Genomic DNA, 26,058 nt, shown 5'->3' on the forward strand with positions numbered 1-26,058 from the left:
CCTTGGACAAAGTACAGAACTTGAGTCTTAATTACTCATCTATTTAAAAAAAGGAGTAACATAGTACCTACTCTGCTGGGTGCGTGCTTGGGAGGATGTAATGAGCATGTCCACATGGTACAGGCAATAAGTGGTAGCTCTACTTATCATTCTATTCATGAGCAGCAGTCTGACTGCAACAAGTTCCTCCCCTTGGAGGACATGCCCCCGTCTCCTTCTAAACCCTGGGAAAGAAAAGACAGCCAATCTCAGTAGGAGCTGGTGACAGTGCCGGGGGACACCCACTGGGCTTGTGGCCTGTGCAGTCTGAGGGGAGAAGCGGGTGACGGCCTCGGGTCCTTCTTCTCCAGCGGTGTTACTGATCACACCAATGGCCATCTGCTACTCTTGGGGGAAATAAATTGGCTTTAAGAAAAAAGATCAGCCTCCCAGGCAAGCTGGAGGACAAGAGATTCTGGGGCTGCATTAGACCTGAGGCCAGGAGGCAGCAGGTAGAGGTCCTGATCTGGCTCGTCAGCCAGGGCACTCGATGTTGGATACTAGTTTGGCTTCCTTACCAGAGCTGAGCAGAGTGCAGAAATGGGTCCAGAGGAGGAGTGTCTTAGTTTGCCAGAGTTGCTATAACAAATACTGCACAGTGGGTTGGCTAAAGCATTTATTGGCTCTTGGATTTGAGGCAAGAAGTCCAAAGTCAAGGCATCGGTAAGGCTTGTTTCTTCCTGGAGTCTGTGTACTCCGGCACAGGCTGAAGGCACTCCTGGGGGTCCCTTGGCTTATACCTCTGCTTCCTCCCATGGTGACATCCTCTCCTTTCTTGCTTCTGTGACTTAATCCAGTAATCTGGATTAAGACCCACCCTGCTTCAGCTGGCCGGACTTTAACTAAAAATACCATTTCCACAGCTCCTACTGACCATGGGCTCCCCCCACAGGAAGGCACATCAAGATGAAGACCACGTCTATGTTGGGCTTCGTAAAGCAATCTACCACAAGGTGGTTCTTTTCTCATTTTAAAAACTCTATGATATAAATGACATAAATTCTGTCATTTTAAATGTGCAATTCTGAGGCATTGATTGTATTCACCAAGCTGTGCAACACGAGGCGCCTGCCTGCTGCGTCCCTCCACCTCTGCTCAGGGTTAGAGCAGGGTCTGGCACTGCAGGACAGGGGCTGGCAGGGACATTCACTATGGAAATACTGGGCACCTACTGTATGCCCATCAGGGTAGGCATACAAAGAAAGTTCATTTCTTTTCTCTAAGAGCTTGAAGACTGGCTAGGAAGGTAGAACTACCAGTCTATAAATATTTAATCTCCTTAAATCATATAAGATTATTCCAAAGCCATAGGCATGGTTATTTCTCAGTAGCATAAGAAAGATTTTTAGTGTGGGGAATATCTCGTGGAGATCTGAAATGTTTCCCCTCTCCTGGGCAACCAAAATTACTTCTGGTATCAGAGTGGGCTGGTGTCCTCCTTTCACGCCTGATTTACCATCACCTCCTCTTATCTCCTAGGGGTGACTGCTCACGTAAGCTCCTGGGAAAGAGGACTGCATCAAATACCAGACAGCCGGCCCAGCAGAGGTGCTCACTGACCTTCCACTTAAATTAGCGCTTCATCTTACAATCTCCCTCTCATTCTTCACCCATGAAGGCTTAGCTTTTATTACCACAGGCAGTGGAACAGCACCAAGGTTATAAAAACGGCTGTCTTCTGCTACAGTCGAGAGGCTGCAGTGGTGGCTGGGGAATCGGGGAGGGGTGGGGTGGGAGCAGATCCCTGAGCACTGCCTGCCAGGCTCACCCTCCTCTGTTGCAATGTTTCAGGCCAGCTCAATGGGACCAGGTGGGTTTTCTCTTCTGGATGAAAGCCTGGATTCCCTCCTGCCCGTCACGCAGGGCCAGGTTGTCCACCATGGTCTGGGAGGTGAGGCAGTAGGCTGTTCTAAGGTCCTGGGGCAGCTGCTTGTAGAAGGCAGCTTTGCCCAGAGACACGACAGGGCGGCTCACAGAAGCGATCTTCCTCGCAATCCTCATGGTCTCCTCCTCCAGCTGCTCCTCTGGTACCACTTTGCTGAGCAGCCCATGGAGCAAGGCCTCCTGAGCAGAAATGGGCTCCCCAGTGAAAAGCATCTCTAAGGCAATCTAAGGGAGAAAACATATGAGGAGGGTTCAGGCACTCTCCTTGTAACTCACCGGCACCCGAGTCCTGCCCTCCGTTTCACTCGGCACGGGTGTCTGTATCTGACTTGCCTGCAACCTCAGCCCAGTTATCTGCATCTATCACAACCTAGTGTCTTCAATACCCTGACTCTTGCTGGGCAGGATCGGATCCTTCCAAGAGCAAAAGAAAATGCACGTGGGCTAGGAGAGAAAGGGACACATGTGTTCTCCTTGTCGTTCCCACAGATCTGATCACCCAGCCCCACTGAAGCAGGAGACTCGAGCCGCTGCTATCGGGCACAAGCGGAGGACACCAGCCACATCTGATGGGATGGAGGCAAACGAGTGGGGCAGCGGCTTTCCACAAAGAGAAAATGTCCACAGGAGCATGGCCTCCGCCTGATTTGAAAGTGCAGCCTCCTGCCTCCTGGAGAAGGGTGGGCATTCATTTAAAAAGATTTCTTTTGGGAACCAGATGTAGAGCCTAGCATGGCTATTTTAACTTACAAATATGTAAGGTGTGGCAAGGAGAGGATGCCCTCTTTCCTCCCATAACCCGTCCCCTAGATTCTCGAGGCCTGCAGAACACTGGAGTATAATCTCCTTACCCTGCGTGGCTTCCCGCCACACATTCTGCACTAACCTCAACTCCGTAACTACAGAGCCTGACTTCTAACTCCAATTTACAATGAAAAGAGGGGTTTCCAGGTACCGGTGGACAGACAGGCAGAGAGCACCTTCCCTCTTCCCCAGCCCTCTGCTCACTCTCTTGCCACTCTAGTGGCACCTCACTGCTCCCAACCACACCGAGCGTGCCGCTGCCTTAGGACCTTTGCACCTGCCACCCCCCTGCCTCAGTGCTCCTTCCCCAGGTATCCTCAAGGCTTGTACCCTCATCACCATCAGGTCTCTTCTCAAGGGTCACCGTACCAGTGAGGTCCTGCATGACCAAACAAAGCCTAGCACCAACCCCCATGCTGTTTTTATTGTCTGACTTTTCGATCCTTAGCACATGATACATTTTATACATTTAATTATTTCACATTGCCTCTACTTGTATGTAAATGCCAGTAGGGCAGGTTTTTTCATTTTTTGTATGTCCAGCATCAGAAGTGTATGTTGCACTTAACATGGCAATATCTGCTGCACAGCATTTAACACAGCAATATCTGCCGATGGATGGCTTAATGAATGGATGACAGCAAAGAGAATATAGCAGGAGGGACCTCCGGTTCTTCTGAGGCTAGGTCCAAAGGTGGCCCGGCTGGCCCCTGGCTTTCCCTTGGCCTGTTCAGTGCTGGAACCTCACCATGCTGGGAGGAAGCCCAAGCCACGCTGGGAGGCTCTGCTAGGTGTCCAGCCGATGGCCCTGGCTGGGAGCTGCAGCGACAGCCGGACGCGTGGCAGGCCAGCTGCCACTCCCCCTCCCGGTCTTCAAGTCTCCCCAGCAGAGGTCACAGACTCTGTGGAGCAGAGATAAGCTTTCCTCTTTGCAGAGTCACAAGCTACAAAAAATGACTGTTGGTGTTTTGAGCCACTAAGTTGTGGGTGGTCTGTTATGCAGCAAGAGATAACCAGAATAGCTTGGGATAGAAATTTGAGTTCATTTGCTCTTAGACCGGGGATTCTCAACCTCAGTGCTACTAACATTTTGGACTATAAATGTCATTGTCTTGGGGGCTGTCTTGGGCACTGCAGGATGTTTAGCAGCAACCCTGGCCTCTACCTACTAGATACCAGAAGTACCAGCCCCCTCCCTCCAGCTTTGACAGTCAAAAGTATCTCCAGGGAAGTGGATGTGGCTCAAGTGACTGGGTCTCTGTCCACTACCTGGGAGGCCCTGGGTTCAATTCCTGGGGCCTCCTGGTGAAGGCAGGCTGGCTGAGACCTGACCTGCACCACAGAGAGCTGATGGCCCACACCGGCGAGCTGGTGCAGCAAGATGACGCAACAAAGGAATACACAGAGGACAGACAGTGAGACATAGCACACCAGGGAGCTGAGGTGGCTCTAGCAATTGCGAGCCTCTCTCCTACACCGGAGGTCTCGGGATTGGTTCCTGGTGCCTCCTAAAGAGAAAACAAGAGGACAAGCAGTCACAGAAGAATGCACAGCGAATGGACAGAGAGAGCAGACAGCAAGTGCAGGCGGGACGGGAGCAGGATAAAAAACAGTGTCTCCAGACACTGCCAAAATGTCCCCCAGGGGTTAATGTCACCCCTGGTTTAAAGCCAGATTCAGACAGTCTTTAGGGCAAGAGACGAGATGGGATCTCCTCCAGCCTGCGTTTGAATGGAGAGGAGGCAAGAGCCTGGCCCAAGGCTCTCTTGCCTAACAGTGTAAATGGACAAGGGGCACTGGACCTCATTTTCTCCTCTCTATGTTAAGAGATTGGATTAAATTTCCAAATTCCTATTTTGGAAATCGAATGATTCTACACTGGAGGAAGCAGGAATATGGTACCTATGGGTCGTGTCAGAGAAAACCATTTTTTTTCTTTTTAGTTGACCAGGTAGCACTGTGGTGGTTTGGAGCTGTGATACCCCAGAAAAACATGTAAACTTAGTGGGTTCCTGTGGGTGTGAACCCGTTCTAGACAGGACTTCTGATGCAGTACTGCAGGTCAGGTGTGGCCCACCCCAGTCAGGGTGGTCTTGGCCTGCTACTAGAGCCTTTTATAAGTGCAGTGAGATCCAGACAGACAGGGAGAGAAAGCCACAGAGCAGGGGCCAGAAATTCAAGAGAGCCCAGAGAAGGGGAGAGAGACCAGGCGATGCCGCCAAGTGCCTTGACAAACCAGGCACCAAGGATCGCTGGCAGCCAGCCCCAGGTCAGTATGTGGGGAAAAAATACCACCTTGAAGAAGCCTTAATGTTGGGCTTCCTTTTAGCCTCAAAACTGCGAGGGAATAAATTCCTGTTGCTTAACCTGACCCATTTCACGGTATTTGCTTGAGCAGCCCAGGGAACCGAATACCCCAAAGCATGTTCTGAAGCCCCCAGTTGAACACGGAGCTAAAACCCAGGTGCTGCGGATCAAAAGCTGGTAAACACGACCCTGCCAAAGACGGCCTGGGAGTGACAGAGAGGGACCCACGGGCTGGCCAGGAAGCCCCAGCAGAGGCCAAGGTGCAGGAGAGTCGCCGCCCCTCCAGCAGGTCCCTCCACTCACGAGGCGCCCCCCGGGAACTCGTGTGGACCACACCAGGAAGGGGCCGGTCCTGGAGAATGGATGCAACGTTAACAAAAGCCCACGGTCAAGTCCGGCTCTTACGACTGGGACGACTTTCGGAGAGGCCTTAGGTGGGCATCTGAGCTGGATGGTGGGATGACCCAAATTCTGGGCTGACCTCACCTGGAAACATTTTAAAAGATGAAAGACACTCATCTTTCTGGAACGCTCCCAAGGCAGCCTGGTCTGCAGGTAGGTAAGGGGTGCAGGGACCACGGCACCTGGACGCGGCCCTTCTACTCTTGGACTTGCAGGTGCTTATCTTTCGTCTTCCCCTGCACATCACTTACAGGAGAGCAATCCTAACCACTAAACAGAAAGGGGCTTTCCTGTGCCCCTCTCCCGCGGCCCCACCTCTTACTCCACGTCATGGAAAGTGAGAGGGGTGGCAGGAACCACGAGGGCAGGCCTAGGCTGTGCACCCCACAGCCCTCTGGGCATCCGAGGCACCTCTGGCAGCTGTGCTTGGCCCCGGGCTGGCAGGGCCTCCCCCTGGGGTCGGGTACCAGCTCTGCTTCCGCTGTCTCTCCTTAAGGCCACATGCAGCATAGCACAGACCTAGCCTTCGCGACGTATCCCAGGAGAGGATGCCAGGTTTTAAGAACAAAGGAGGGAAGTGCCCTGGGTAGGACTCCGGACGGAGGTGGACCGGCGACGGGCCGAGGGTGCCTAAGTTGGCATGGAGGGGAGAAGGGCTCCTGTGGCTCGCAGTGCCGGGGGGAGGGCACTGCCTCCACTCGCCTGGCACCAACCCTCAGTCGGGAGGGCCAGAGGTCTGCAATGGGATTAAGGCCACTCGGGAGAGGACGTCCTCACTGCAGCAGGATCCAGAGCCACCCGGCCTGGCCCTGCCTCTGGCTTCCTGAGTTCCCCCAGGTCTGTGTCCCTCTCTGGGCCTCAGTTTCCACTCTGCTCAGGAGGGGTTACACTATTCAGAAACAACTGATTTACAGGGACTTTACCCAGACAGAACGGGTGAGAGAGAGGTGTGCCCTAAGAAAGGCTGCCTGCTTACTCTATAGCTAATCAGCAGTCTTTCCTCAGTAATTAAGCTCTGAGCAGAGCGCCCCGGAAACCAGCTTTGAGATGAAAAAGACTACAGCTTCTGTCCCTTCTCCAAGTCCTCTCCTGCTGCCTTTCAGGGTGACACCTCTCTGGTTCCCCGAAGGAGTTGGTGATTCTGTAGTTCCTCGTCCTAGGGGCATTGGAGGTAAAGGGGACAAAGGAGTAGAAGCCAAGGCTTAGGGGAGAGATGCTGGCCTGGAGCGGCAAGCACCAGGGTTCCGACCCCAGATGGGCCACCTGCCCGTGCCAAGACCCTAAGTGACCCTGGGGGCCTCCGAGCCTGCGTCCTCATCCATCCTGACCACAGACGAAGCACCAAGGCTTGGCCCAGCCCTGGCACGAGGGTGGCGCCTCGCACGCTCCGCGGCCCTGCTGGCACGCCTCCTCCAGCTGCCAATCTCTGACGAACACTGGGCTTCATGGACCGCGGCACCCGAGAGGGGGGCTAGGTGGGGTGGCCGTCTGGAGCCCCTCCAGGCACATGCACGGCAGGGACCATGCAGGGCAGGCTATGCGTGTTCCGGAGAGCCACGTGGAGCGCCGAGTGGGGAGGGGAGCACCGGGGGGCCTGGGCTGCACCCAGGGGCACCCACACCAGGGCCCTCACCGCTTCGTAGCAGGGGCTGTAGAGTGGTTGGGTTTGGGGGGAAGCAGCTGGACGGGGAGCCCGAGGCAAGTCCCCGGGCGTCTCCAGGGCGTGCTGTAACCCCAGAGACCTGCAGGTCCCCCTCTTGGCTGGCGGTGGCTCACCCGGAGCTGTCAGGCCGCAGCCCTGAGGCTGCCGCGGTGGGCCCTGGGGAAGACAGGTGCTGGTCTGCAGCCACCTGCTTTCCGGCTTGGAAATTCTATGCTGTTCTAATTAGACCCTTAAGAAAGCGGATTCCACAGACATGCAGCTCAAGTGGTGAAAGGGAGGCGGCACGGGTTTCTGCGGCTACCAAACGGCTGGTTGGGATGGAGGCTTCCCGTGACACCCATGGCTTGCAGCACCCACTCTAAACGTCCGAGTGAGCCAGCCCTGACTGGGGGGGGGCACTGCACCAGGCAGGCTGCTCAGGGGTGCGCTGTAGGCTCTCGACAGAGTTCACACCCGAGGGCCCAGGCCCCGCCCGGCTTGAGCACTGGCTGATTCCAGGCTCCGGCACGCAGCTCCCCGCAGCAGCCAGCAGAGGGCGCCAGCGAGCAGCGCCTGGCCTCGGACACAGGACGCGGGCAGGACTTACAGGGCCAACTGAGAACGCGGAAGGACGTGTCCGCGCCATCCCACCCACATGGTGCTGTCGGGGGGCAGCCAGCGGGGTCGACAGGCAGGTGTTTTTCCTAGGGCAGGGTGCGCAGTCAGGGGTCAGAGCTGCAGGTGCGGCCTCCTGCCCCGGCTCTCCTGCTGCTCAGTGGGAGCCGCTGGCTCGTCAGGGCCACCCACAGTTCCAACCAGCACGCAGGGGCCATGTGTACGGACACCCATGCCCCTGCGGGCCAGGAACCCTTTGAGCGCTTGATGACAAGGTGGCTCCCCTCGCCAGGCAGTTCAGGGACCTTAAGGAGGGTCAGCGCCTGGGGCGCACAGACCAGGGCCGGAGGAGGGCAACTCCGGGCAGGCCCAGCCTTTGCCGGCGCTCTCCTGGGGTGTGTGTGTGGGGTGTCAAGACTACTTTGGCTCCTTCCACGTCCTCCCACTGCATCAGCTGCACTGGACAGTCATACAGTGAGGCTCTGAGAACTGGCTGCCTTTGAAACTTCAGGCCTGTTTTCTTTTCCCTTCTTCCCAAATTAATCTAAAATTTTACAAATAAGGTAGAGCGTTTAAATTCTTAGAGATCATTTCATTACAATAAGCCTGGATTTCGAAAGCTTCTTAAAAAAGAGACAGAGGGAGAAGAAGGGGGGGGGGCGGTGCAACGCTGATGAGCTGGGTTCCAGCAAGCCAGGTGTCAAAGAAGACAGACCACTGTCGGGGATAGCGGCACTCAGAGGTGGCAGGATTTGATGTGCACAAGCATACATTGGTTTACTAAGAAATCTGCTCACACATTTTGACTTGACGTACTGGCACAAAGTAGGGATGTAAGAAAGAGTTAATGAATAGATGTGTAACCATGTCAGATAAATATCTCCACGTGATCAAGGTGCCCTCTCCCCCCGAAGACCTTTCAGTACCAGGCAGGTCGCCTGCGCAGTTGAGGCCCACTCTCAGACACTTGCAGCTTGCAGGTACCTGTCTCTGAAATTTCCTAACAAACACACATTTCTATAAAAATTATAAGGAAGCAATCTGAGAGAGGAATACTTCCTTAAACTTTGTGGTTTTGAGGCATTTGATTTCCCTCGGGCCTCCTTTCTTTTGTGCCCTGGGCATAGGAACAACTGCTAGTTTTCACAGCTGATGCTAAACTGAGAATACATTCTAGAAAGCAATTTACCTACTCACCACGGTGTATGACCTTGCCACTTTTCACAGACTTCCTCTTGAGAATGGACATGCACTTTTTCTAGAACAAGACACAGCTGGTTTAGCTCTCAGGGATGTTCATAACCTCCTCCTTTTAGGAGGTTAAAGGAAGAAATAAAGCTTCGTGAAGAAAATGGACTTCACAGTGGTCAGCAATGACAGAACGTTTGCAACCCGAGTCGTCCCGGGCAGGTTCAACACACCACGCCCAGGACGATTCTCGGGCCTGAGCAGCAACCACAGCCAGCCTGACACCCCAGTGAGTCTGCTGCTTTAGACCCCTCCGAACAAGAGAGCCTGTCCACAAACCAGCAGCCAGCCGGGGGCTCGCTGCCCCGGCCGCCGCCGGCCTCGTTTCAGCTTGCTCTTAGTTCAGGGGCAGCCCCGCATTTCAGGTGCACTTATGATGGGCTATGGGTGGAAGGCTCTTTGTCTCTTCAGAGATAACCTAAACTGACGGCTGTGGGTGTGGAAGGTAAGAGGCTGCAGTCCTGCCCTTAGGGACAATGACTACAGGCTCCAGTCCCAGGAAACAGTTTAACAATGCAAGGGCTATAAACTTTAAGTATTTAGGGGAAATGCAAAAAGTAAATATGCTAAAAGCTTATCTAGAATGTCTGGAGTCGATGCTAAAAGCTTACCTAAGATGTGGAAGATAGATATGCTAATTGAAGCCTATTGAGAAATGAAACAAAGCGACCATTTGGCCTTTCCTCGTGGTATAAAAGACATTTGAAAATGTTGTTCAGGGCTCGGGATTCAAACAGAAAGCTCCCGAGTCCGGCCAGCAGTCAATAAACCATTTTTCCTTCTCAAAATCATTCCTGAGTCCTGGCCTCTCTATACTCAAATAATTGAACTTCTCTCTAATTCCACAACACCTACACAACTACGCTCCTTTACAAAAACCAGGACAACTAAGCAAATCCTAACCAGTCCTGTGGAGGGGCCTGCGAGGTTGAGGCGCAGCGGCTCCACCCACAGATGCCTCCTGAAAGCAGGGGTAGAGGAGCGGCAGGGAGGGCCGGGCTGCTCCCACCCCCACCTCGTCTAGCCAGGTACGCTCTGGGCCCCGAGTGCTGGTGTTAACGTACCTTGGACAAGCTGGCTCAGAAATGAGCCACGGGGCTCCGGCTTACCTTGCGAGGCACCGTTCTCCCCAGGGCGACCGCGGGGGTGGAACAGAAGAGCCCGACGTTGACGCCTGGGGTGGCAAAGGCGGCCTTGTCGCTCGCCACGGCGATGTCGCAGCTGGCCACCAGCTGGCAGCCGGCGGCGGTGGCCAGGCCATTCACCATCGCGACGACGGGGACCGGGTGGTTCTGGATCAGCATCATGACCTGGAGGAGCAAAAAACGCCCGTTCACTGCCACCCCAGGACTTGCCCGCCCCGCGTGGTAGTCCGCCAGGGTCTATGCGCAGGCAGGTAAGGGAGGCGCAGAGCACGCCTCACGTCCCACGCCCAAAGCCCGCTCTGAACCCGCTGGACCACACGGGCCCTGGCCACGGCGTAGAGCCGCTGCCAAGGCCACCCAGCCCGCGAGACGCAGAGCGATGCAGAGCGGGGCCCGTCGCTGCCTGGCACCCCCAGGCCAGGCCCCCCAGGCTTCCGCGGCAGCCCCGCTGAGGACAAGTGTTGTTTTTTCTCTCTGGGGACAAACAAAACCTTGTGTAAAGAGGCCCCGTTCCTCTGTGCAGCTCCCGGGTTAAAGTCAGCAACAGGAATTTTGTGCTTCCCTGAAAACTTAAGGTGGAAAACAGATGGAAGGTAATTTCCTTAGTAATTACTTCTCAACTTGCCACTATGAATACTCTCTATCCAGTTAAAATGGTGGAAAAACAGCCTGCTGTCACCAAAATAAAGAAAATTCCCCAAACGGAACTTTTGGCACAGACAGGAGAGGGCAAAGCTTGCTCGTGCAGACCCCTCCCCCATAAATCTCCAGAACTTTAACTCACTTGTTCAGCTTACAAAATAGCTTGGTTTATTGCTCCACTTTTTCATGTGTTGCTATGGTAACTGCACTTTATAAATTGTTGCTCCTTGAACTTCAGCAGGGGAGGGAGACGATAGGAACAAAATCTGGACTGGTTTCCCCAGGGGCACAAATCCAAAGGAAAACAACCTTTTTCTAAGAAACTTATCATTTCTATTCTTAAAAATGTGGTGTTAGCTTTATTATAAAATAAAGATTAGCTACTTAAGGATATGACATCATACCCTGTAGCGGTGGTTCTTGACTCTTTTGAGGGGTCGCCTTTTGAGAATCAATAAAAGCTGATGACCCTCTCCCCTGAAGAATGCATATGCACCCACACACAATAAGTTTTATGAATTTAGGGTTTGTGCCCTCCAAGGTGACGGTCCACAGGGCACGATGGGCTCATTTTCAGCAAATTGGAGTAAGAGAAGAGCTCACGAGAACTTCTAAAGTCTTGCTGCAAAGAAATAAAGATTTTGCTTTAGCTCTGTCATCCTTCACCTACTCAACTGAGGTGCAGTGACTGTGAGTTGAACAATCTTTCTCTCTCTTCTGTCTGCCATCTGTGAAGGGCTAGGATCTCATAAAACCGCTGGAGAAATACTTAGGTAATACTGTATATATCAACAGCATTAAAAAATTTATACCTTTGACCTAGGAATTCTACTTTTAGTAAGTAATCTGAGGGAAGTGGATTTGACTCAATGGCTAGAGCGCCAACTACATAGGAGGTCCAGGGTTCAAACCCAGGGCCTCCTGACCCGTGTGGTGAGCTGGCCCACACGCAGTGCTGATGCGCGCAAGGAGTGTTGTGCCACGCAGGGGTGTCCCCAGCGTAGGGGAGTTCCACGTGCGAAGAGTACACCCCAGAAGGAGCGCCGCCCTGTGCAAAAAAAGCGCAGCCTGCCCAGAAGAGGCGCCGCACACATGGAGAGGTGACGCAACAAAAAGAGACACAGATTTCCGGTGCCACTGACAAGAATACAAGCAGACACAGAAGAACACACAGTGAATGCACACAGAGAGCAGACCACGGGGGGGGGGGGGGGGGGGGGAGGGGGGGGAAGAGAAATAAATAAAAATAAATCTTTTTAAAAAAAGTAATCTGAGAAGGTTGTATGGACAGTGATGTTCACCAAATCATTATTAAATAATAGTATAGAGCTAAAAATAATATAATACACAAAAAGAAGTGAATGGTTATATAAACTAAACCATAGCCATTTGATGGAATGCTGTATTCTCACTGTGGTGGTCTGATATGATTTATGAATTAAAAAAAATATGTCTGTAAACTAGTCTGTTCCTCTGGGCGGGATACTCTTTGACTGTATTAAATTCAGAGGCTTCACTTTTACTTTGTAAAATCACAATTAGGGCTTTGATTCGACCATGTCATCAGGTGTGCAGGTTGAGTCCCCACCCTTGGTGGGCTATAAAAGCAGATGCTTAATCAAGAACCCAGGGGAGCAGATACAAAGAAACGACAGTGGAGAGAACTTGGCTGATGCTGGAGCCTCAGGGAGAGATGAGACGTTCCCCTGAGAGTTTACAGCCGACCTTATAAAGAGAACGAGCAGCTGAAAAGCCCTCAGAGAGGGGCCTTGTGCCAGCCTGCAGCTGCGGCTGGAAGACACTGGGCCCACGGAGCCTTAGGGGAAGGAGGAAGGCTGCACCCTCACAGATGGAGCCTGCCATCTTGCTTCGACACGTGACAACAGACAGTTGGTGAGAAAGTACCTCTTCTAGTACCTTGAGTTGGACTCTTTAGGGCCTTGCGACTGTAAGCTTCTACCCCAAATAAATACCCTTTATAAAAGCCAACAGATTGCTGGCACTTTGCATCAGCACCCCTTTGGCTGACTAATACACTGATAAAAATGAAATTTTCCGGAGGAACATTTCTGTGGTTTACTGGAGACCAGTGGGACGCTCTGACGCCTACAGTGGCATCCTGGAGCCTGAGGCCTGGCGAGATGCCTGGAGCTGGGCATGGCCTCCTGGAGCCTGCCTTCTTGGGTCTGACACCCAGGCTGCCACTTATTTGCTACATACCCCTAGACAAGTCACTTAATCCTTCGGTTTTCACATTTCTAAAATGGGTATAATAATAAAACCAACCTTATAGAATCATGAGAATTAAGTAAATTAATGTCTAAAGTGCTTAAAATATTACCTGGGACACAATAAGCATTCAATGCTATAATCATATTATACAATTATAAATACAGCATATAATCATAGCTATGTGTGATTATTCAAAGAAGAAGGACATGTGGAAAAAAGATGAAAAAGAAATACACCAAAATATTAATTATGGTTCTCTGTGGGTGGTACGATTGCAGTACAGTATCAATAATTTATTTTTCTTTTTGGTAATAGATGGTGGTGATGGTAGCACAACATTGTGAGTAAAATGACCACCACTGAATGGTACACTTCGAAGTAGTTAAAATGGATATTTTATGTTATCTATATGTTACCACAATAAAAACATTTTTAATAATTGATATTTCTTCCTTTTGTTTTTCTAGACTTTCAAGTTTTGCTACCGTACTTACTATTTCATTACTTTAAAAGAAATGAATTAATGTAAAATATTTTAAAGGAGAGAGCAATTTAGAAAAGACAAAGGGAATCTAAGTAACAAAGAAGCTAGGATAGGGAAGTGGACATGGCTCAAGCAGCTGAGCTCCTGCCTACCACATGGGAGGTCCTGGGTTCAGTTCCCAGTGCCTCCCTAAAGAAGAGGAGCACGATAGCGAGCTGATGTGACGGACTGGCGCAGCAAGCTGGCACAATATGATGATGCAACAAGAGACATGAGGAGGAAAACAAAATGAGAGACAACGAAGCCGGGAGTGGAGGTGGCTCAAGCGATTGGGCACCTCCCTCCCACATGGGAGGTCCCGGGCTCAGTTCCTGGTGCCTCCTAAAAGGAAGACAAGCACACAATAAACAGACACAGCAAATGCAAACAATGAGGGATGCAGAGACATAAATAAATAAAATAAATCTTGAAAAAAAAAAGGAGCTAGGACAATCAACCCTTGGTAGTCAAGAAACAATTATGCAGGAGCAGACATGGCTCAAGCAGTTGAGCGCCTGCTTCCCACATGGGCGGTCCTGGGTTTGGTCCCCAGTGCCTCCTAAAAACAAAAACAACGAGCAAACAAATGAAAAACCAACTCAAGGGAGCCAATGTGGCTCAGTGGTTGAGTGCCAGAGTTTCCACATAAGAGGTCCTGGGTTCAATCCCTGGCCTGGTAGCTCAAAAGAAAACAAAAATTATGCCTTCTATTTTACCTTCCTGAATCAAGTATGCTTTTGATCCTGCCTACTTCAAATGTGGCTTAAATTTAACTGTGCCCCAGCCTCATTTAACAGTATTACTGAGGGTTCCAAGTTATTTCCAAAAGGGAGACACAAAGGCCCATTGTCATCTCATTGATGGCTTGTGATAAATAAGAGCAGTACCTCCTCCTGAATTGGAATTTCCATTTTCAAACCACAATAAGATATAAGAATAGAGACAGGGGCAGTTCTCTGGTGTGAACTACCAAATCAGCTCCACAAAAGGCTACTTTCACTCTTTCATAACCAAGTAAATTTGCCCCCCACCTAATTTTGTAAATAATTAACTGTCCCACAGGACTTGTGGTCTGGAGCAAATATGCTATGGCTTGTAGATGCCGGCTTTATCCAAATACCTCTATCTTCCTTTCCAAAGTTAAATCTTCTCACGCTCTAACTGAACAATGAAATATCTAGCTCATTCTGTTCCAGTCTGCCTATTGACTACACTTGAAAATTGAAATCTTGCATCAGTTCGTGGTGCCCATATTTAGCCAAGACAATCTGATTTCCTTAGAAACAAGATTAAAGAAATCAGTATACTTTCATTGCTATTTTTATGCATTAGGGCTAGGTCCTGACTAGGCACAGGGTCCTTTTCAATGAGCCGGAGCTTTCCAAAAAAATCCGTTGGAAGACTGCCCTGCTGGCCTTCTGTCCCCTGCGGAAGCCCTGGGTCCCTCCATCCCTTCCTGACCTGCTCAGACAGTGGGTCAGGAAGACACCCCAGCAGCGATCAAAGAAGGCCTTACAGTTCTCCCAAATCCTTTTAAGTATTGTGCATACAGTATGTGCTCAAAAAATACTCATCAGAACAAGAAAAAGAAGAAAAAAAAAAATACTCATCAGGGAGTAGATGTAGCTCAGTGGTTGAGCATCTGCTTCCCAAGTCCTGGGTTCAAGTCATGTACCTCCACTTAAAAAAAACTCACCAAATGAATAGGTGTTACTCAAGGTTGATTCTATGTTTAATTTTTGATTATCCACAGGTGTTTTAATAGATTTACAAATCATCTAAAACTTTTGTTACTCTTCCTTTATGCTATTTGGCAATCCGTCTCCTTAATATGTGAAAAAGATAGAAAGAGGTGGTGCAAATGAAGAGGTTAATTTTCTTACTTGAAAGTGGTGATTATAAAGGTAAATTGAAAGAAGGGCTTAAAAATAATGTTAAAAATCATTATTTTAAAATTATATTATTTCATTTATTGTTATTCTATTTATGAATGTTCTCTCTTTTCAACGGAATTGTTTTTGATTTTTAAATAAAATCAAGTAATTTCACATTCTTCCTTTCTAAAGATCTACCTTCTAAACTTTATCTTTTACCTAAAACATATATACATATACCAAGATAAGCTATAGATAGCCTCATAATCCTGGAGATGGCAACTATCAAAAGCACAGTATATTTTCTTTGGTACAAAACAAAATCAATAACAAATTATGGTCACTTTTTAAAAGTCTAAACTAAATAATTGCTTGGATGAAGGATCCACTGATGCCCCAGGTTTTCAGTAGCTCTGCAGTGGTTAAGTCTATTAGATAAAATCTTTATCTGTCAACTAGGAGCCTAATTCACTATTAAACACAACTCTTATTTTCAGGTTTGCAGTGTTGACTGTCATCCCCGCTCACCTCAGAACAGGTCTGAAATACTTCAGTGTGATAAGCATGGCCTTGCTCTTCCGTCAGTTCCTTTAAATCATGCCCAGAAGAAAATACAGGCCCCTCGGCTGCAAATGTTTCCAAAAGAGAAAAGAAGAAAAAAAGAGAGGTCGAGAGTCAGAGCTGGGAAATTCACTTACTTTTCTGCCAAATAACTTTAGCACATAATCAAATCTGTGCTGTGGGCACTTTGAGAATGCTCAGGACCCAAGTTAAAAAAGAAGAATTCCAGTTAGCTTGAAAAGGCACAGCCAATATTTTGTGATGAAAATGCAAGTTGAAGCATCTGTGCACTAAAGCCGCCCACGGTGGAAACAAGGAAAGCATGCCATCGCCAAAGGGGAAGCCGAGGACCCGGGGATTTGCTGCTTACAGCACTGTCCCTCTGGGCCCTGCTTCTGTTCTGGGACTCTCGTTCTGCCTGAGTGTGCTGGCTCAGAGGTCCGTGGAATGTGCCGTGCCTCGGGCAATGTCCCTGTCATTTGGTCTAAAAGTAGTGATTACCCTCGGGGTTGGAAGCCAGGAGGTCAGAGTCTGAATAGAACTTCGGAGCCGTGGGCTCAACTCCTTTATTTTACAGATGACGGATCACCGTCAGTAAGAACCACCAGAAAATGCAATTCCACTGACAACTCCATAGCGCTTTCTCGTATTTTCCTTTGCTGTTGTTATTTTGGCCGGTGATATTGTTCCCTTTGGTAAGAGAGGAAACGGTGAGGGAGAAGTCAGCTGCCTTTGCTTCATCAACTCAGGCAACCTTGCAGCTGCCACACTTCTCCACCAGTACTCATCTCTTTGGCCCTCTCCACATAAAACAGTCGAAAAGTTAAGTCGACCAACGACAAGAAGGTCACGTCTGAGTCTCCACCTCCAGAGTACTGATCCTTAATTTAAGAATGAACAATCATCATACAGCAGTTTCCACTGTATTTTACAGTAAGTGCTTTAAAATGCTGACATTACTATTTGTAATTTGTTAAAAAAAAAAAAAACTTATGGAAAATGAACAAGGAAAGAAAGGGGCAAAAGATGGCAAGCTTTCAGGCATCATTAAAGGTGACACCGCAGGTGTGGGCTGAAATGCTGGGTGCCAACGCCCTGGCAGCCAGGTCCTGCGTGGGTGCTCAGGAAACAGAGCCTCTGATTTGGGAAGGAAGGTGTGGCCATGTCCAATATCCCAGAAAAAGTGTTTGCACTGAATGGTAATCATGGAAAATACCAACGCCACAAGGATCAGGCCCCAGGCCTCCACTTCACCCGGGTTTTCCACAGTTAATGTTCTTGTAAAGGAGCATCGAAACTATCCCCCAGTTAAGTGAGCGAACACCCAGCTAACCAAAGAATTGTGAGACCTTATCTAGGCCCGCGGAACAGTGAGGATACGTATACACACATACATAAATACCTGAAATTACAATGACTTTCAGATCTGTGCTTTCGGCTTCGTGAAGAATGTCACTTCGGAGAGATTTCAGCATTGCCAGTGACAAGGCATTCCTCTTCTTTGGGTTGCTCAAGACAATGTTCCTGTGAAGAACATTTTATAATTACTGGGTCGTGCACCAGTCGAAAGACGTTAGGACTCCTGCGACTCCTTTCTGACTTGGGAGCTATTTTTAAAACATAGAGGAAAGAATGCTGTGGGGACTTTTTGCCAATTCAGAGGGCCTGTCACTGCGCGGGAGCTGCGGCAAAGGCACAACAGGGAGCCGACAACCTGACGATGAGGGCTGGCTTTGCTCCCGCTTTCCTTTGATGCCTTTCTCTTTTTCTCTGGATTTGCTATCAAAGACGTTAACTGCCACTGCCACTGCCACAGAAAGGGCAAGCTGCAGCAGCTCCGAAACCACCACCACCCACCCTGAGAGGGTGCAGAGTTTGGGGGACGGTGGCAGGAGCCGGAGGAAGATGACAGCGGCGACCCTCAGCTTATGTCTTCCTCTTCTTCAGCATGAGGTCGAGAAAGGAGCCGAGAACGACAACTCTCCCCTAAAGCGCGTTCCCCCCCCCCAAGGACAAGGCTGCCACGGTGCACCTGCCAATGTGCAGAACGGCAGCATTTGTACTTTTTTTACAGTGGCAGCCTGTAACTCTGCAAAAAAGAATGCATGCTGTCTGCGAAGGGTATGCTATGTGAAAAAGAGAAGTGCAGGGCCCCGCAGCAAGAGGACTCCTCCAGACGTACCACCTAACAAAATGCTGGCATCCGGGGGCCTGTTCTTTTTGGGTGGCACACAAGCTGATTAAAACAACCTGTACTGTCATCCTACTGCCTGTGCTCAAAAATGTCGTATTTTTGTTATTATAAGAAATGGGCATTGAGCATATACCAGATTATTGTTGTTACATACTTTGTTTCCCATCTGTCTCCACCTTACATACTTCCTGCTTGTTTTTTTTATTTTTTATTTTTTGAGGTACCAGGGGCCAGGGAGTGACCCCGGCACCTCGTATGTGGGAAGCAGGTGTTCAACCACTGAGCCACGTCGGCTCCTGAGTTAGTTCTTTCATTTGTTTGTTGTTTGTTTTTCTTAGGAGGCGCGAGGAACTGAACCCAGGCCCTCCCATGTGGGAAGCAGGTGCTCAACTGCTTGAGCCACAGCCGCTCCCTCTCATTCTCTTCTGAATCTCAGACCCCAATGGCTAGGTCATTCACTTGGCTCCTCCATAAATAGCATTCTGTGCCTGTTTCCTGGAAAACTTTGTTTGAATGACTGAATTTACTTCAATGTAATAAGAATAAACTTTTCTTTGGAGTACCATTTCGATTTCGCTGCAATCTTTGGGTGACGGAAAAGTGTTTTGTTTCTCCTAAACATACTCTATCATGGGTACAAAAATTACTTGCAGCTGACGTGCTGAAAGACTTCGAAACTTCTATTTTCAGGGCTGGTGAGGGGACTGCTTATAAACCTGTCAATGAAATAACAAGTGTGCTTGTCGTAGCAAACATACAAAGCTGCCATCCCACTGGTGACAGATGCTTAAATTAAATTCTAAGGCCTCAGGCAAAACTATATAAAAAGATTCCAGCCCCCAATGCCCTTGTCACATAGCAGTGTCGGCTCATGTGTGCCCATTAATCCTTAGCCTCCCAACAACACAGTCTTCTAAGCTGCTGGGCTCACTTCACGTCTTCTTTTCCTACCACTGCACCAAAACCGTTCTCACGGACCATCTAACTGCCATATCCAATCGCTATTTCTGAGTTCATACTTTTCTGGATCTCTCAGTAGTAGTTGGCACTGTTGCTTATTCTCTCCTTTGGGAAACATATTCCTCCTGGGGTTTTTTTGTACCTCTCTGGCCAAACCTTCCTGACTTCTACGGTGGGCTCCTAGCCTTTTGTTAACCCCTTAAATGCTGGTGATCCTGAGTTCTGTCCCTTGTCCTCTTCCTACTCTATACTCTTCCCAGGCCACTTCGCCAATGCGTCACCTTCTACCTCCAGGCAGACAACGCCCAATCTTAGCTCCCATTTGAATCTCTTTTCTGAGCTCCAGATCCACGTGCTGATGCCTGCTGGATATATCCACCGCGGGGTTTGTATTAGTTTGCGAGGGATGCTGTAACAAACCACCACAAACCAGGTGGCTTAAAACAACAGAAATGTGTTCTCTCAGAAATCTGAAATCAAGGTGTCAGGACTGTGCTCTCTCAGCAACCTGTAGGGGAGAATCTTTCCTTGCCTCTTCTAACTTCTGCTGTTTGCCAGCAATCCTTGGTGTTCCTTGGTTTGTAGAAGCATAGCTCTAATCTCTGCTTCCAGCTTCACATGGTCTGTGTCTAAATTTCCATATTGTCAAAGATACACTGAGGCATTTTAAAAAATCTGTTCAAATTTAATTGAGTACAAACAATTTGTGAACTGGGCAGCACCAAACCAAATGTGGGAAAGGAGCTCTGCCGACGCTGTAGAAAGGGGATGCCTACACGTGACAAAAAACCTGGAGCAGTGAGGAAATGTCCTGACTGGCTGACGTTAAATTCCAGGCAGGTCTTACAAAGCAGGGAGCAGATTTACACTGATAAGTATGGTATGTTTGTCCATTCTGATAAGCCATGTCTTCTAGACTTAAACCGGTTTATCACCAGCCGTTGCTTATCTGCAATTCTGTAGGGTGCATTTCACCATTCTATTACCTTGGAAAGTCTCTGTGGGTTGATTGTTTTTATCTTCTGGAAAATCCTTTGTCAGTTAGGGGTCCCTCCCTGCAATGCCCAATGCAGGCAGCCGGTTTATTTTAATTAATAATGGCCATAATCCACTGTGACCTCATTTTCCCACAATCCCAAATCTGCAAAGACCCTATTTCCAAATAAGGTCACAGTCACAGGTTTTAGGTAGAACATGAATCTTCCTTATTGGACTGGTCACCCAACTGTGCTGATACTAGCTTCTAAAATTTCTCCAGTCTGAATCTTCCTCCCAATGGCTACATTGGTTCAAAACCTGAGGTGCCTGTGTCCAGAGCTTCACTGACATCACCCATCTTAAGAGGGAGAGCATGGGAGAATGATGCCATCTTGCCATTTACAAGTCTGCTCCATTTACAAGACAAGAGAGGTCCCAGTGGACATGCCAGTGAATGCTCCAAAGACATCACCGCAAAGCAGTCTAAGGGCATTTTGGGGGCTGCGCCTTCCAGCAAGGAGCCTACTGGGCTACTGGGACATGCCCTTCTAGAAATCACCTCCTGCCCCCAAAACCCTGCTCCAGTTACCTGGGACCCTGCCTCTGCAGTGTGAACCTTTAGAGCCAAGGGGTGGCCAAGGACTGCTGTCTGTAGGAGGTGGGGAGATGTGCAGATCTGGGTTTGCTGGTTGGGGATGGTGGACGACAGGTCTGTGTCCCAGATCCCATGCAGAGCAGGAGGGAATAAGGCTAGAAGGGAGAGAGGGAAGAAAGGAAAAAAAACTTCCCAACAGGGAGCCGATGTAGCTCAAATGTTGAGTGCCTGCTTCCCACATCCAAGGTCTGGGGTTCAATCCCCAGTATCTCCTAAAAAAAAAAAAAAAAAACTAAAACAGGGAAACAAATGAAAAAATCAACTCAGGGAAGCCTTATAGCTCCGTGGTTGAGCCGTGCCTTCCCATACAGAAAGTACTGGGTTCAATCCTCACCCCAGTATCTCAAACAAAACAAAACAAAACTGCAGGCCAGAGAATGGCTCTCTGCCCCTTTCAGGGGAACTGCTGAGAGTCTGAGGATTATAAATTCAAACACAGCTTTGCAGGTCTCATGAAGGGATACTTGTCAGGGTAGAATAAAACATTTTATTTTGAACTTTTAAAGAAGTTTTAGTTAATGCGTCACGCTCTGTGGCCCTCCCGTTGCAACTGCGCCATGGTCAGTTAAGTGTCAGGGGCTAGGAGCCCTCCCGCCTTGATCACCTCCGCATCGGAGGTCCAGGGTGTGCACAAGGACGTTTCCAGCACTTCAGTCTTGTTGAGCGTTAGAGAGCAGTGCGTCCTTCGTGCTGTTCATCGCCTCACCCCCACCGGCGCTCCTGGGTGAGGGCCAGGGGTGCAGCTCTGCCAGCCCTGGCTTCAGCTCTGTGCCACGTCACGTGTGGCTTTCTCAAGGTCTCTCTCTAAGGCACGGAAGCAGCGGGCGCCCCTGCAGAGCTGCCCACCCTGAGCCCGCAGGCCACGAGCGCTCGAGCAGTTCAAGCCAGCCCCTGAAAAGCCTCGGGTCTGTAACGGGCAGGGCCCCAAGTGCCATCTGCCCCCGCAAACGACACCTGCCAACACAGCATTCGGGGCTTTCCCGCCGCCACACGGGCAGGGAGGGAGCCACGACTGGGGTCTGGGGCGGCGGACGAGCGGACCCGAGCCAGGCCTCGAGCGCACGCGTGCGGGTGAGAGGCGCCGGGGGTCACCTCGGCCCCAGCTCACCTGATGCCGTCCCGCTGCCACGCGCGCGTGGGCCGCGCGTCCGCCTCCGGCTGCCCGGCCGCGACCCCGGCCCCTGCCGGGCTGCAGAGGCCGGCGGTGCGCGGGGCCCACGGGCCGAGCCGGAGCCAGGGCCGCTGCGCCACGCAGGCCCGCAGGCCCACCCACGCGGCCATGGCGGCCACCCGGTTCCGCAGGTCGCACGCGCCGCTGCCCACGTCCACGCCCGCCGAGGACCCGCGCGCGAAGACGGCAGAACCCGGATGTGCGCGCAGCGCCTCCCGGGGTTCCCTTCGCTGGCCGGAAAGCCCCGCCCCGGGACCCCGCCCCAACCTTGCCCCCTTGGACCTGCCCCTCCAATGGCCCCGCCCACCGGCTGCTGCCCCACCTCTCCCATGGCCCCGCCCTCTGACTCGTCCGCTCCCTCGTGGTCCCGCCCATGGTCATCGCTCCGCCTCTCCCGCGGCCTGACTCTCCCCACTATGGCTCCGCCCCCAGAGTAGCCCCGCCCCAATGGCAGCCCCGCCTCCAGGGCGGCCCTGCCTCCCGGGGCCCCCCTGGGACCAGGGGGGAAACGTGCCGGCTCCAGACCTACAGGCGGGCTCCGCGGTGTGTCTGGTTTGGCCAGTCCTATTAAAAAGAGTTGTAGGGAGGCGAGGGGTGGGTTGGCTTGTTTCTCGCTGCACCAACACCAAGAGTGAAATGGCTTGCCCAGATTAGAAAATTAGACATCAGGCGCTGGGAGGCGGAGGCTTTGAACGCAGTGGTGTCTCCAGGTGCTTCACCCGACCTAGGCCCAGGCCCTGCAGCCACGCCAGGTGTCAGGGGGGACAGCTCAACGCTGTGTGTGTCCGTTATCGAGAGCCCCGGGCGTGCACATTTCTGTCTTGGACTTTTCAAATGCACCCCGGAGGGAAAGGGGGCCCTTTTCAGGATCTAAGTGGCCATGCGAGACGCGGCTGTCCTGCAGTGGAAAGCTGAGGTTTGGGGAGAAAACCCTCACTTAAATGCCCCAAAGTTCGGAGGATACTGAGGTACAGGGAATTCACGGTTTCTGCTCTCAAGGATCCCACAGTCTTCTCAAAGGGAGCGTTCACACTGAGTTTTACAAGGATAACAATTATACAAAGGACATACTCAAATGGGGCCACTGAGGTTGCACAATGGCTTAAAGTAGTCACACACTGGATCCCTTTGTGCTGAGCTTGTTAATTAGAGAATTAGTTATGCACAAGGCAAGTGGGTCCTTGATCCATCAAGAGTCAGGGTATTCATCATTCACTGATCCCACAGAACTCAGAGACAAAGGGAGGCAATTCTGGGCTTTTGAGTTTTAGGAGCCCAGCACCTACTAAGAACACAAACAGGGATGATCCATTTGGGGGATCATCTGACGCATCAGAGCGAGGCTTCCAGCCTGAGGCAAGATTATGATCTCCCAGGTTTGGGAAAGAGTAGGGCAAGTGGGACTTGTAGAAAAAACCAGAAGAGAGTAGCAGGTGCTGTGGGGAGTTGGGAAAAAGGAGGCCCAGTGACCGGGCCAAGCCTCTTGGGGAAGCAGTGGAAATAGCGGAAGCCTCCTAGGCTGGGGCAGTCTTGCCCCTTTTCCCTTGTAGAACCCCAAGAAAGGCATCTGACTCCTGTAGCCAAAGGTTAAGATTTAACAAGTGATTATGATTACTGAATCACTGTATAGATGGCTTTTTACTTTCTAGTATATTATAGAATAGCCAAAAGTAAATACTGAAATTACCGGAAACTTGCTGAACTAGAATCCAGGTGCCTTAATTTCTAGTAATGATTTAAAACAATATAACCTTTATATTGTGACTGTAAAAACCTTGTGACTCATCCCCCTGTTGTACCCATCTCCCACTGTTTTACAACTTTGAGTCTTATGATCACTAGACGGCCCTCTAATGTTTATTAATAAAGGAATCCAAGTCAAATCAGAACTAACCCACCCCCATCCTGAACCTATTTTACTAGGCGAAGCTAGATCTAACCCAAATTGGCCCACCTGACATGTGCAGTAGCTTCTGTGACTAAACATGTAATTGATCTGTGCATGTTTAATAATTAGATCACCTCTAATTTTGTCATCTCAAGCCGCTGTATTCATTACCATAAACCTGCCTGGTTTTAGATACTATAAAACTATCAGAATTACTGAAGTTCAGGGAGACAGATTTTAGGCTGATAGGCCCTCTGATATCCTTGCTATGTGCTTAACAATAAACTCTTTCTCTTGTTGAAACCCCCATGTCTCAGGAATTCGTTATTGGAGTGCATCAGGCAGAAAGCTCATGTTTGCTTGGTAACACTCCAAAGAAATAGTGTATAGAATGGACAGATGGGTCTGAACACATCACAGACTTTCCCACAGCCTGGTCCTCTGAGAGGGGCTCAGGACTGAGAGCGATCTGGAGACCCAAGGAGGCCCTGAGGTGAGGAATGGTGGATTGAGGTGGGAAACAGTCAGCAAGCATGGGCTGACAGGTGAAGACAAGGTGGGAGTGCAGACATCACTCGAATCCTTCAGACAGGCTAAACTCTGCTGAGACAACAACAACAATAAATCTCAATGGCTCAAACAACAAAGCCATTTCTCCCTAACACTACCTGCTTGTTGCAGATCAACAAGGCTCTGTGCCACATCAGCACTCTCTTCACCCTCAGATGCAGGCTGATGGAGTGGCCTCTATCTGGAAAGTTCTCCAAGAGGAAAAATAAAAGCATGGGAGAAGCATGCTTCCTTCTGGATGTACTATTACTTCTCATGTTCTGTTTGCCAACTCAACACACAAGACCATATTTAACATGAGGTGTGTGGAAGGTATACCCTGTGGTGGTTTCAATTGTGTTCCCCAAAGGCAGGTTCAAGTCCTAACCCCGATCCCATGAATATGATCCTACTTAGAAACAGGATCTTTGAAGAGGTGATTAGTTAAGATGAGACCCAACTGGATTAGGGTGAGCCCTAATCCAATATGACTGGTGTGTCCTTATTAGGAGAGGAAATTTGGGCACACTCAGCAAGACAGACGCAGAGAGAGGCGGCCATGTGACCGAGGCAGATGGGGTTACGCCGCCACAAGCCAGGGACGCCATGGATTGCTGACTCCTCGATTTTGGACTTCTAAACTCCGAGAACCATGAACTAATAAATTTCTGCTGTTTAAAACAGCTGGTGTGTGGTACATCGTTACAGCAAACTAAGATATAATCCTCCTCTGTGTTTGGAAGAACCAGAATATTTTGGAAAAACCTCCAATGACTACCAAGATGGTCCAAGGACAGTGCCTGGTTGTTAACAAGATGATGCTTAATTCAGGGACTGCGGCTGGCAATCTAAATTGGCCAAGGTTAAGTTTCTGCCACCAGACAGGATCAGGGTTTGACCTAGTAATTCAGTTCATAACTAAAGTTAAGTTTCTGGAACATTCACCTTTTGTTTGTGTACTGGGAATTTCTACCTATCCTCTCAGTTGCGGAGTACGCGACAGATACTGCAGGGCGCATGGGCTCCAACACTTGAACCCCATTCATTCTCTTGGGCCAGAGCCCACCCTGGGAAGATGTCTCCCACCCACTCGCTGGGAGAATGGGCATTTGGTTGGGGGGAGCTGAAGAAACACCTCCCCTTGAGTAGAGGAGAGAACTGAAGCGTAGGATCTGAGAAAGGGAAGGAACTAGGAGGGCAGTCAGAGCGTGAGGGGATCTGGAAACGAAGAGAGGAAGTCACGCACGGAAATGGGAGGTGGCTGAGACCACTGCCACCTACTTCTAGAGTTTACTAATAACCCCAACAGTTGCTCTCTATGGCGCATCCACTCCTAAAGGACCGTCTCTTTATGTCATCTCCGCCCTCGGTGCCAGGTCATCCAACGGCAGAACGGCCTGTGAGGTGTTCTGGGAGGAACGACCCCACTCCGAGGTCTCGCCTGCAGGTTGCACTAGCGCCCTGGGCGCCCAGAGAGGGTTGGGGTTAGAGCTGGTTCTGTGCCCCAAGCCCGCGGGAAGGTTGGAGGTTCGTCCTCACCAGACTTCTTATGCCCGCTCCTCTGGTCCTTCTGGGTCCTGTCCCTACCCCAATTTCTTCCAGAGCCTGTTGAGAGCAGCTAACAGCAAGCAAAGAGGAAAGCGGAGCGGGCCAGCCGCCGGGACGCAGGCGGAAGCAGCGCTACTTCCGGCAAGCGCCGCCCGGCCGGAAGCGGGCAGGACGCTCTCCACGCCGGCCGCCTCTGG

The 26,058-nt window shown here is 50.3% G+C and overlaps 1 protein-coding gene across 1 annotated transcript; it reads right to left on the bottom strand.

The window, feature by feature from the left end:
• Nucleotides 1–642: 642 nt before the first annotated feature.
• ECHDC3 (enoyl-CoA hydratase domain containing 3) lies at nt 643–22,057 on the bottom strand. The gene is made up of 5 exons (XM_004468862.5): nt 21,814–22,057; nt 17,321–17,442; nt 15,886–15,983; nt 10,051–10,251; nt 643–2,148 (listed from the first exon to the last, which is right to left on the bottom strand). Exons 1-5 carry the CDS (start codon nt 21,984–21,986, stop codon nt 1,837–1,839), a joined length of 906 nt encoding a protein of 301 aa, XP_004468919.1. The 5' UTR covers nt 21,987–22,057; the 3' UTR covers nt 643–1,836.
• Between the last annotated feature and the right edge of the window lie 4,001 nt (nt 22,058–26,058).

Source organism: Dasypus novemcinctus, chromosome 20 (assembly GCF_030445035.2).
Source record: "Dasypus novemcinctus isolate mDasNov1 chromosome 20, mDasNov1.1.hap2, whole genome shotgun sequence".
Lineage (NCBI taxonomy): Eukaryota > Metazoa > Chordata > Mammalia > Cingulata > Dasypodidae > Dasypus > Dasypus novemcinctus.

Coding starts and splice junctions, on each gene's coding strand:
- ECHDC3 (XM_004468862.5), bottom strand. CDS start 21,986: ATGGCCGCGTGGGTGGGCCTGCGGGCCTGCGTGGCGCAGCGGCCCTGG. Junction 17,443..21,813: donor TGGCAGCGGGACGGCATCAG/GTGAGCTGGGGC, acceptor TGTTCTTCACAG/GAACATTGTCTTGAGCAACC. Junction 15,984..17,320: donor GAAAGTCATTGTAATTTCAG/GTATTTATGTAT, acceptor AAACATTTGCAG/CCGAGGGGCCTGTATTTTCT.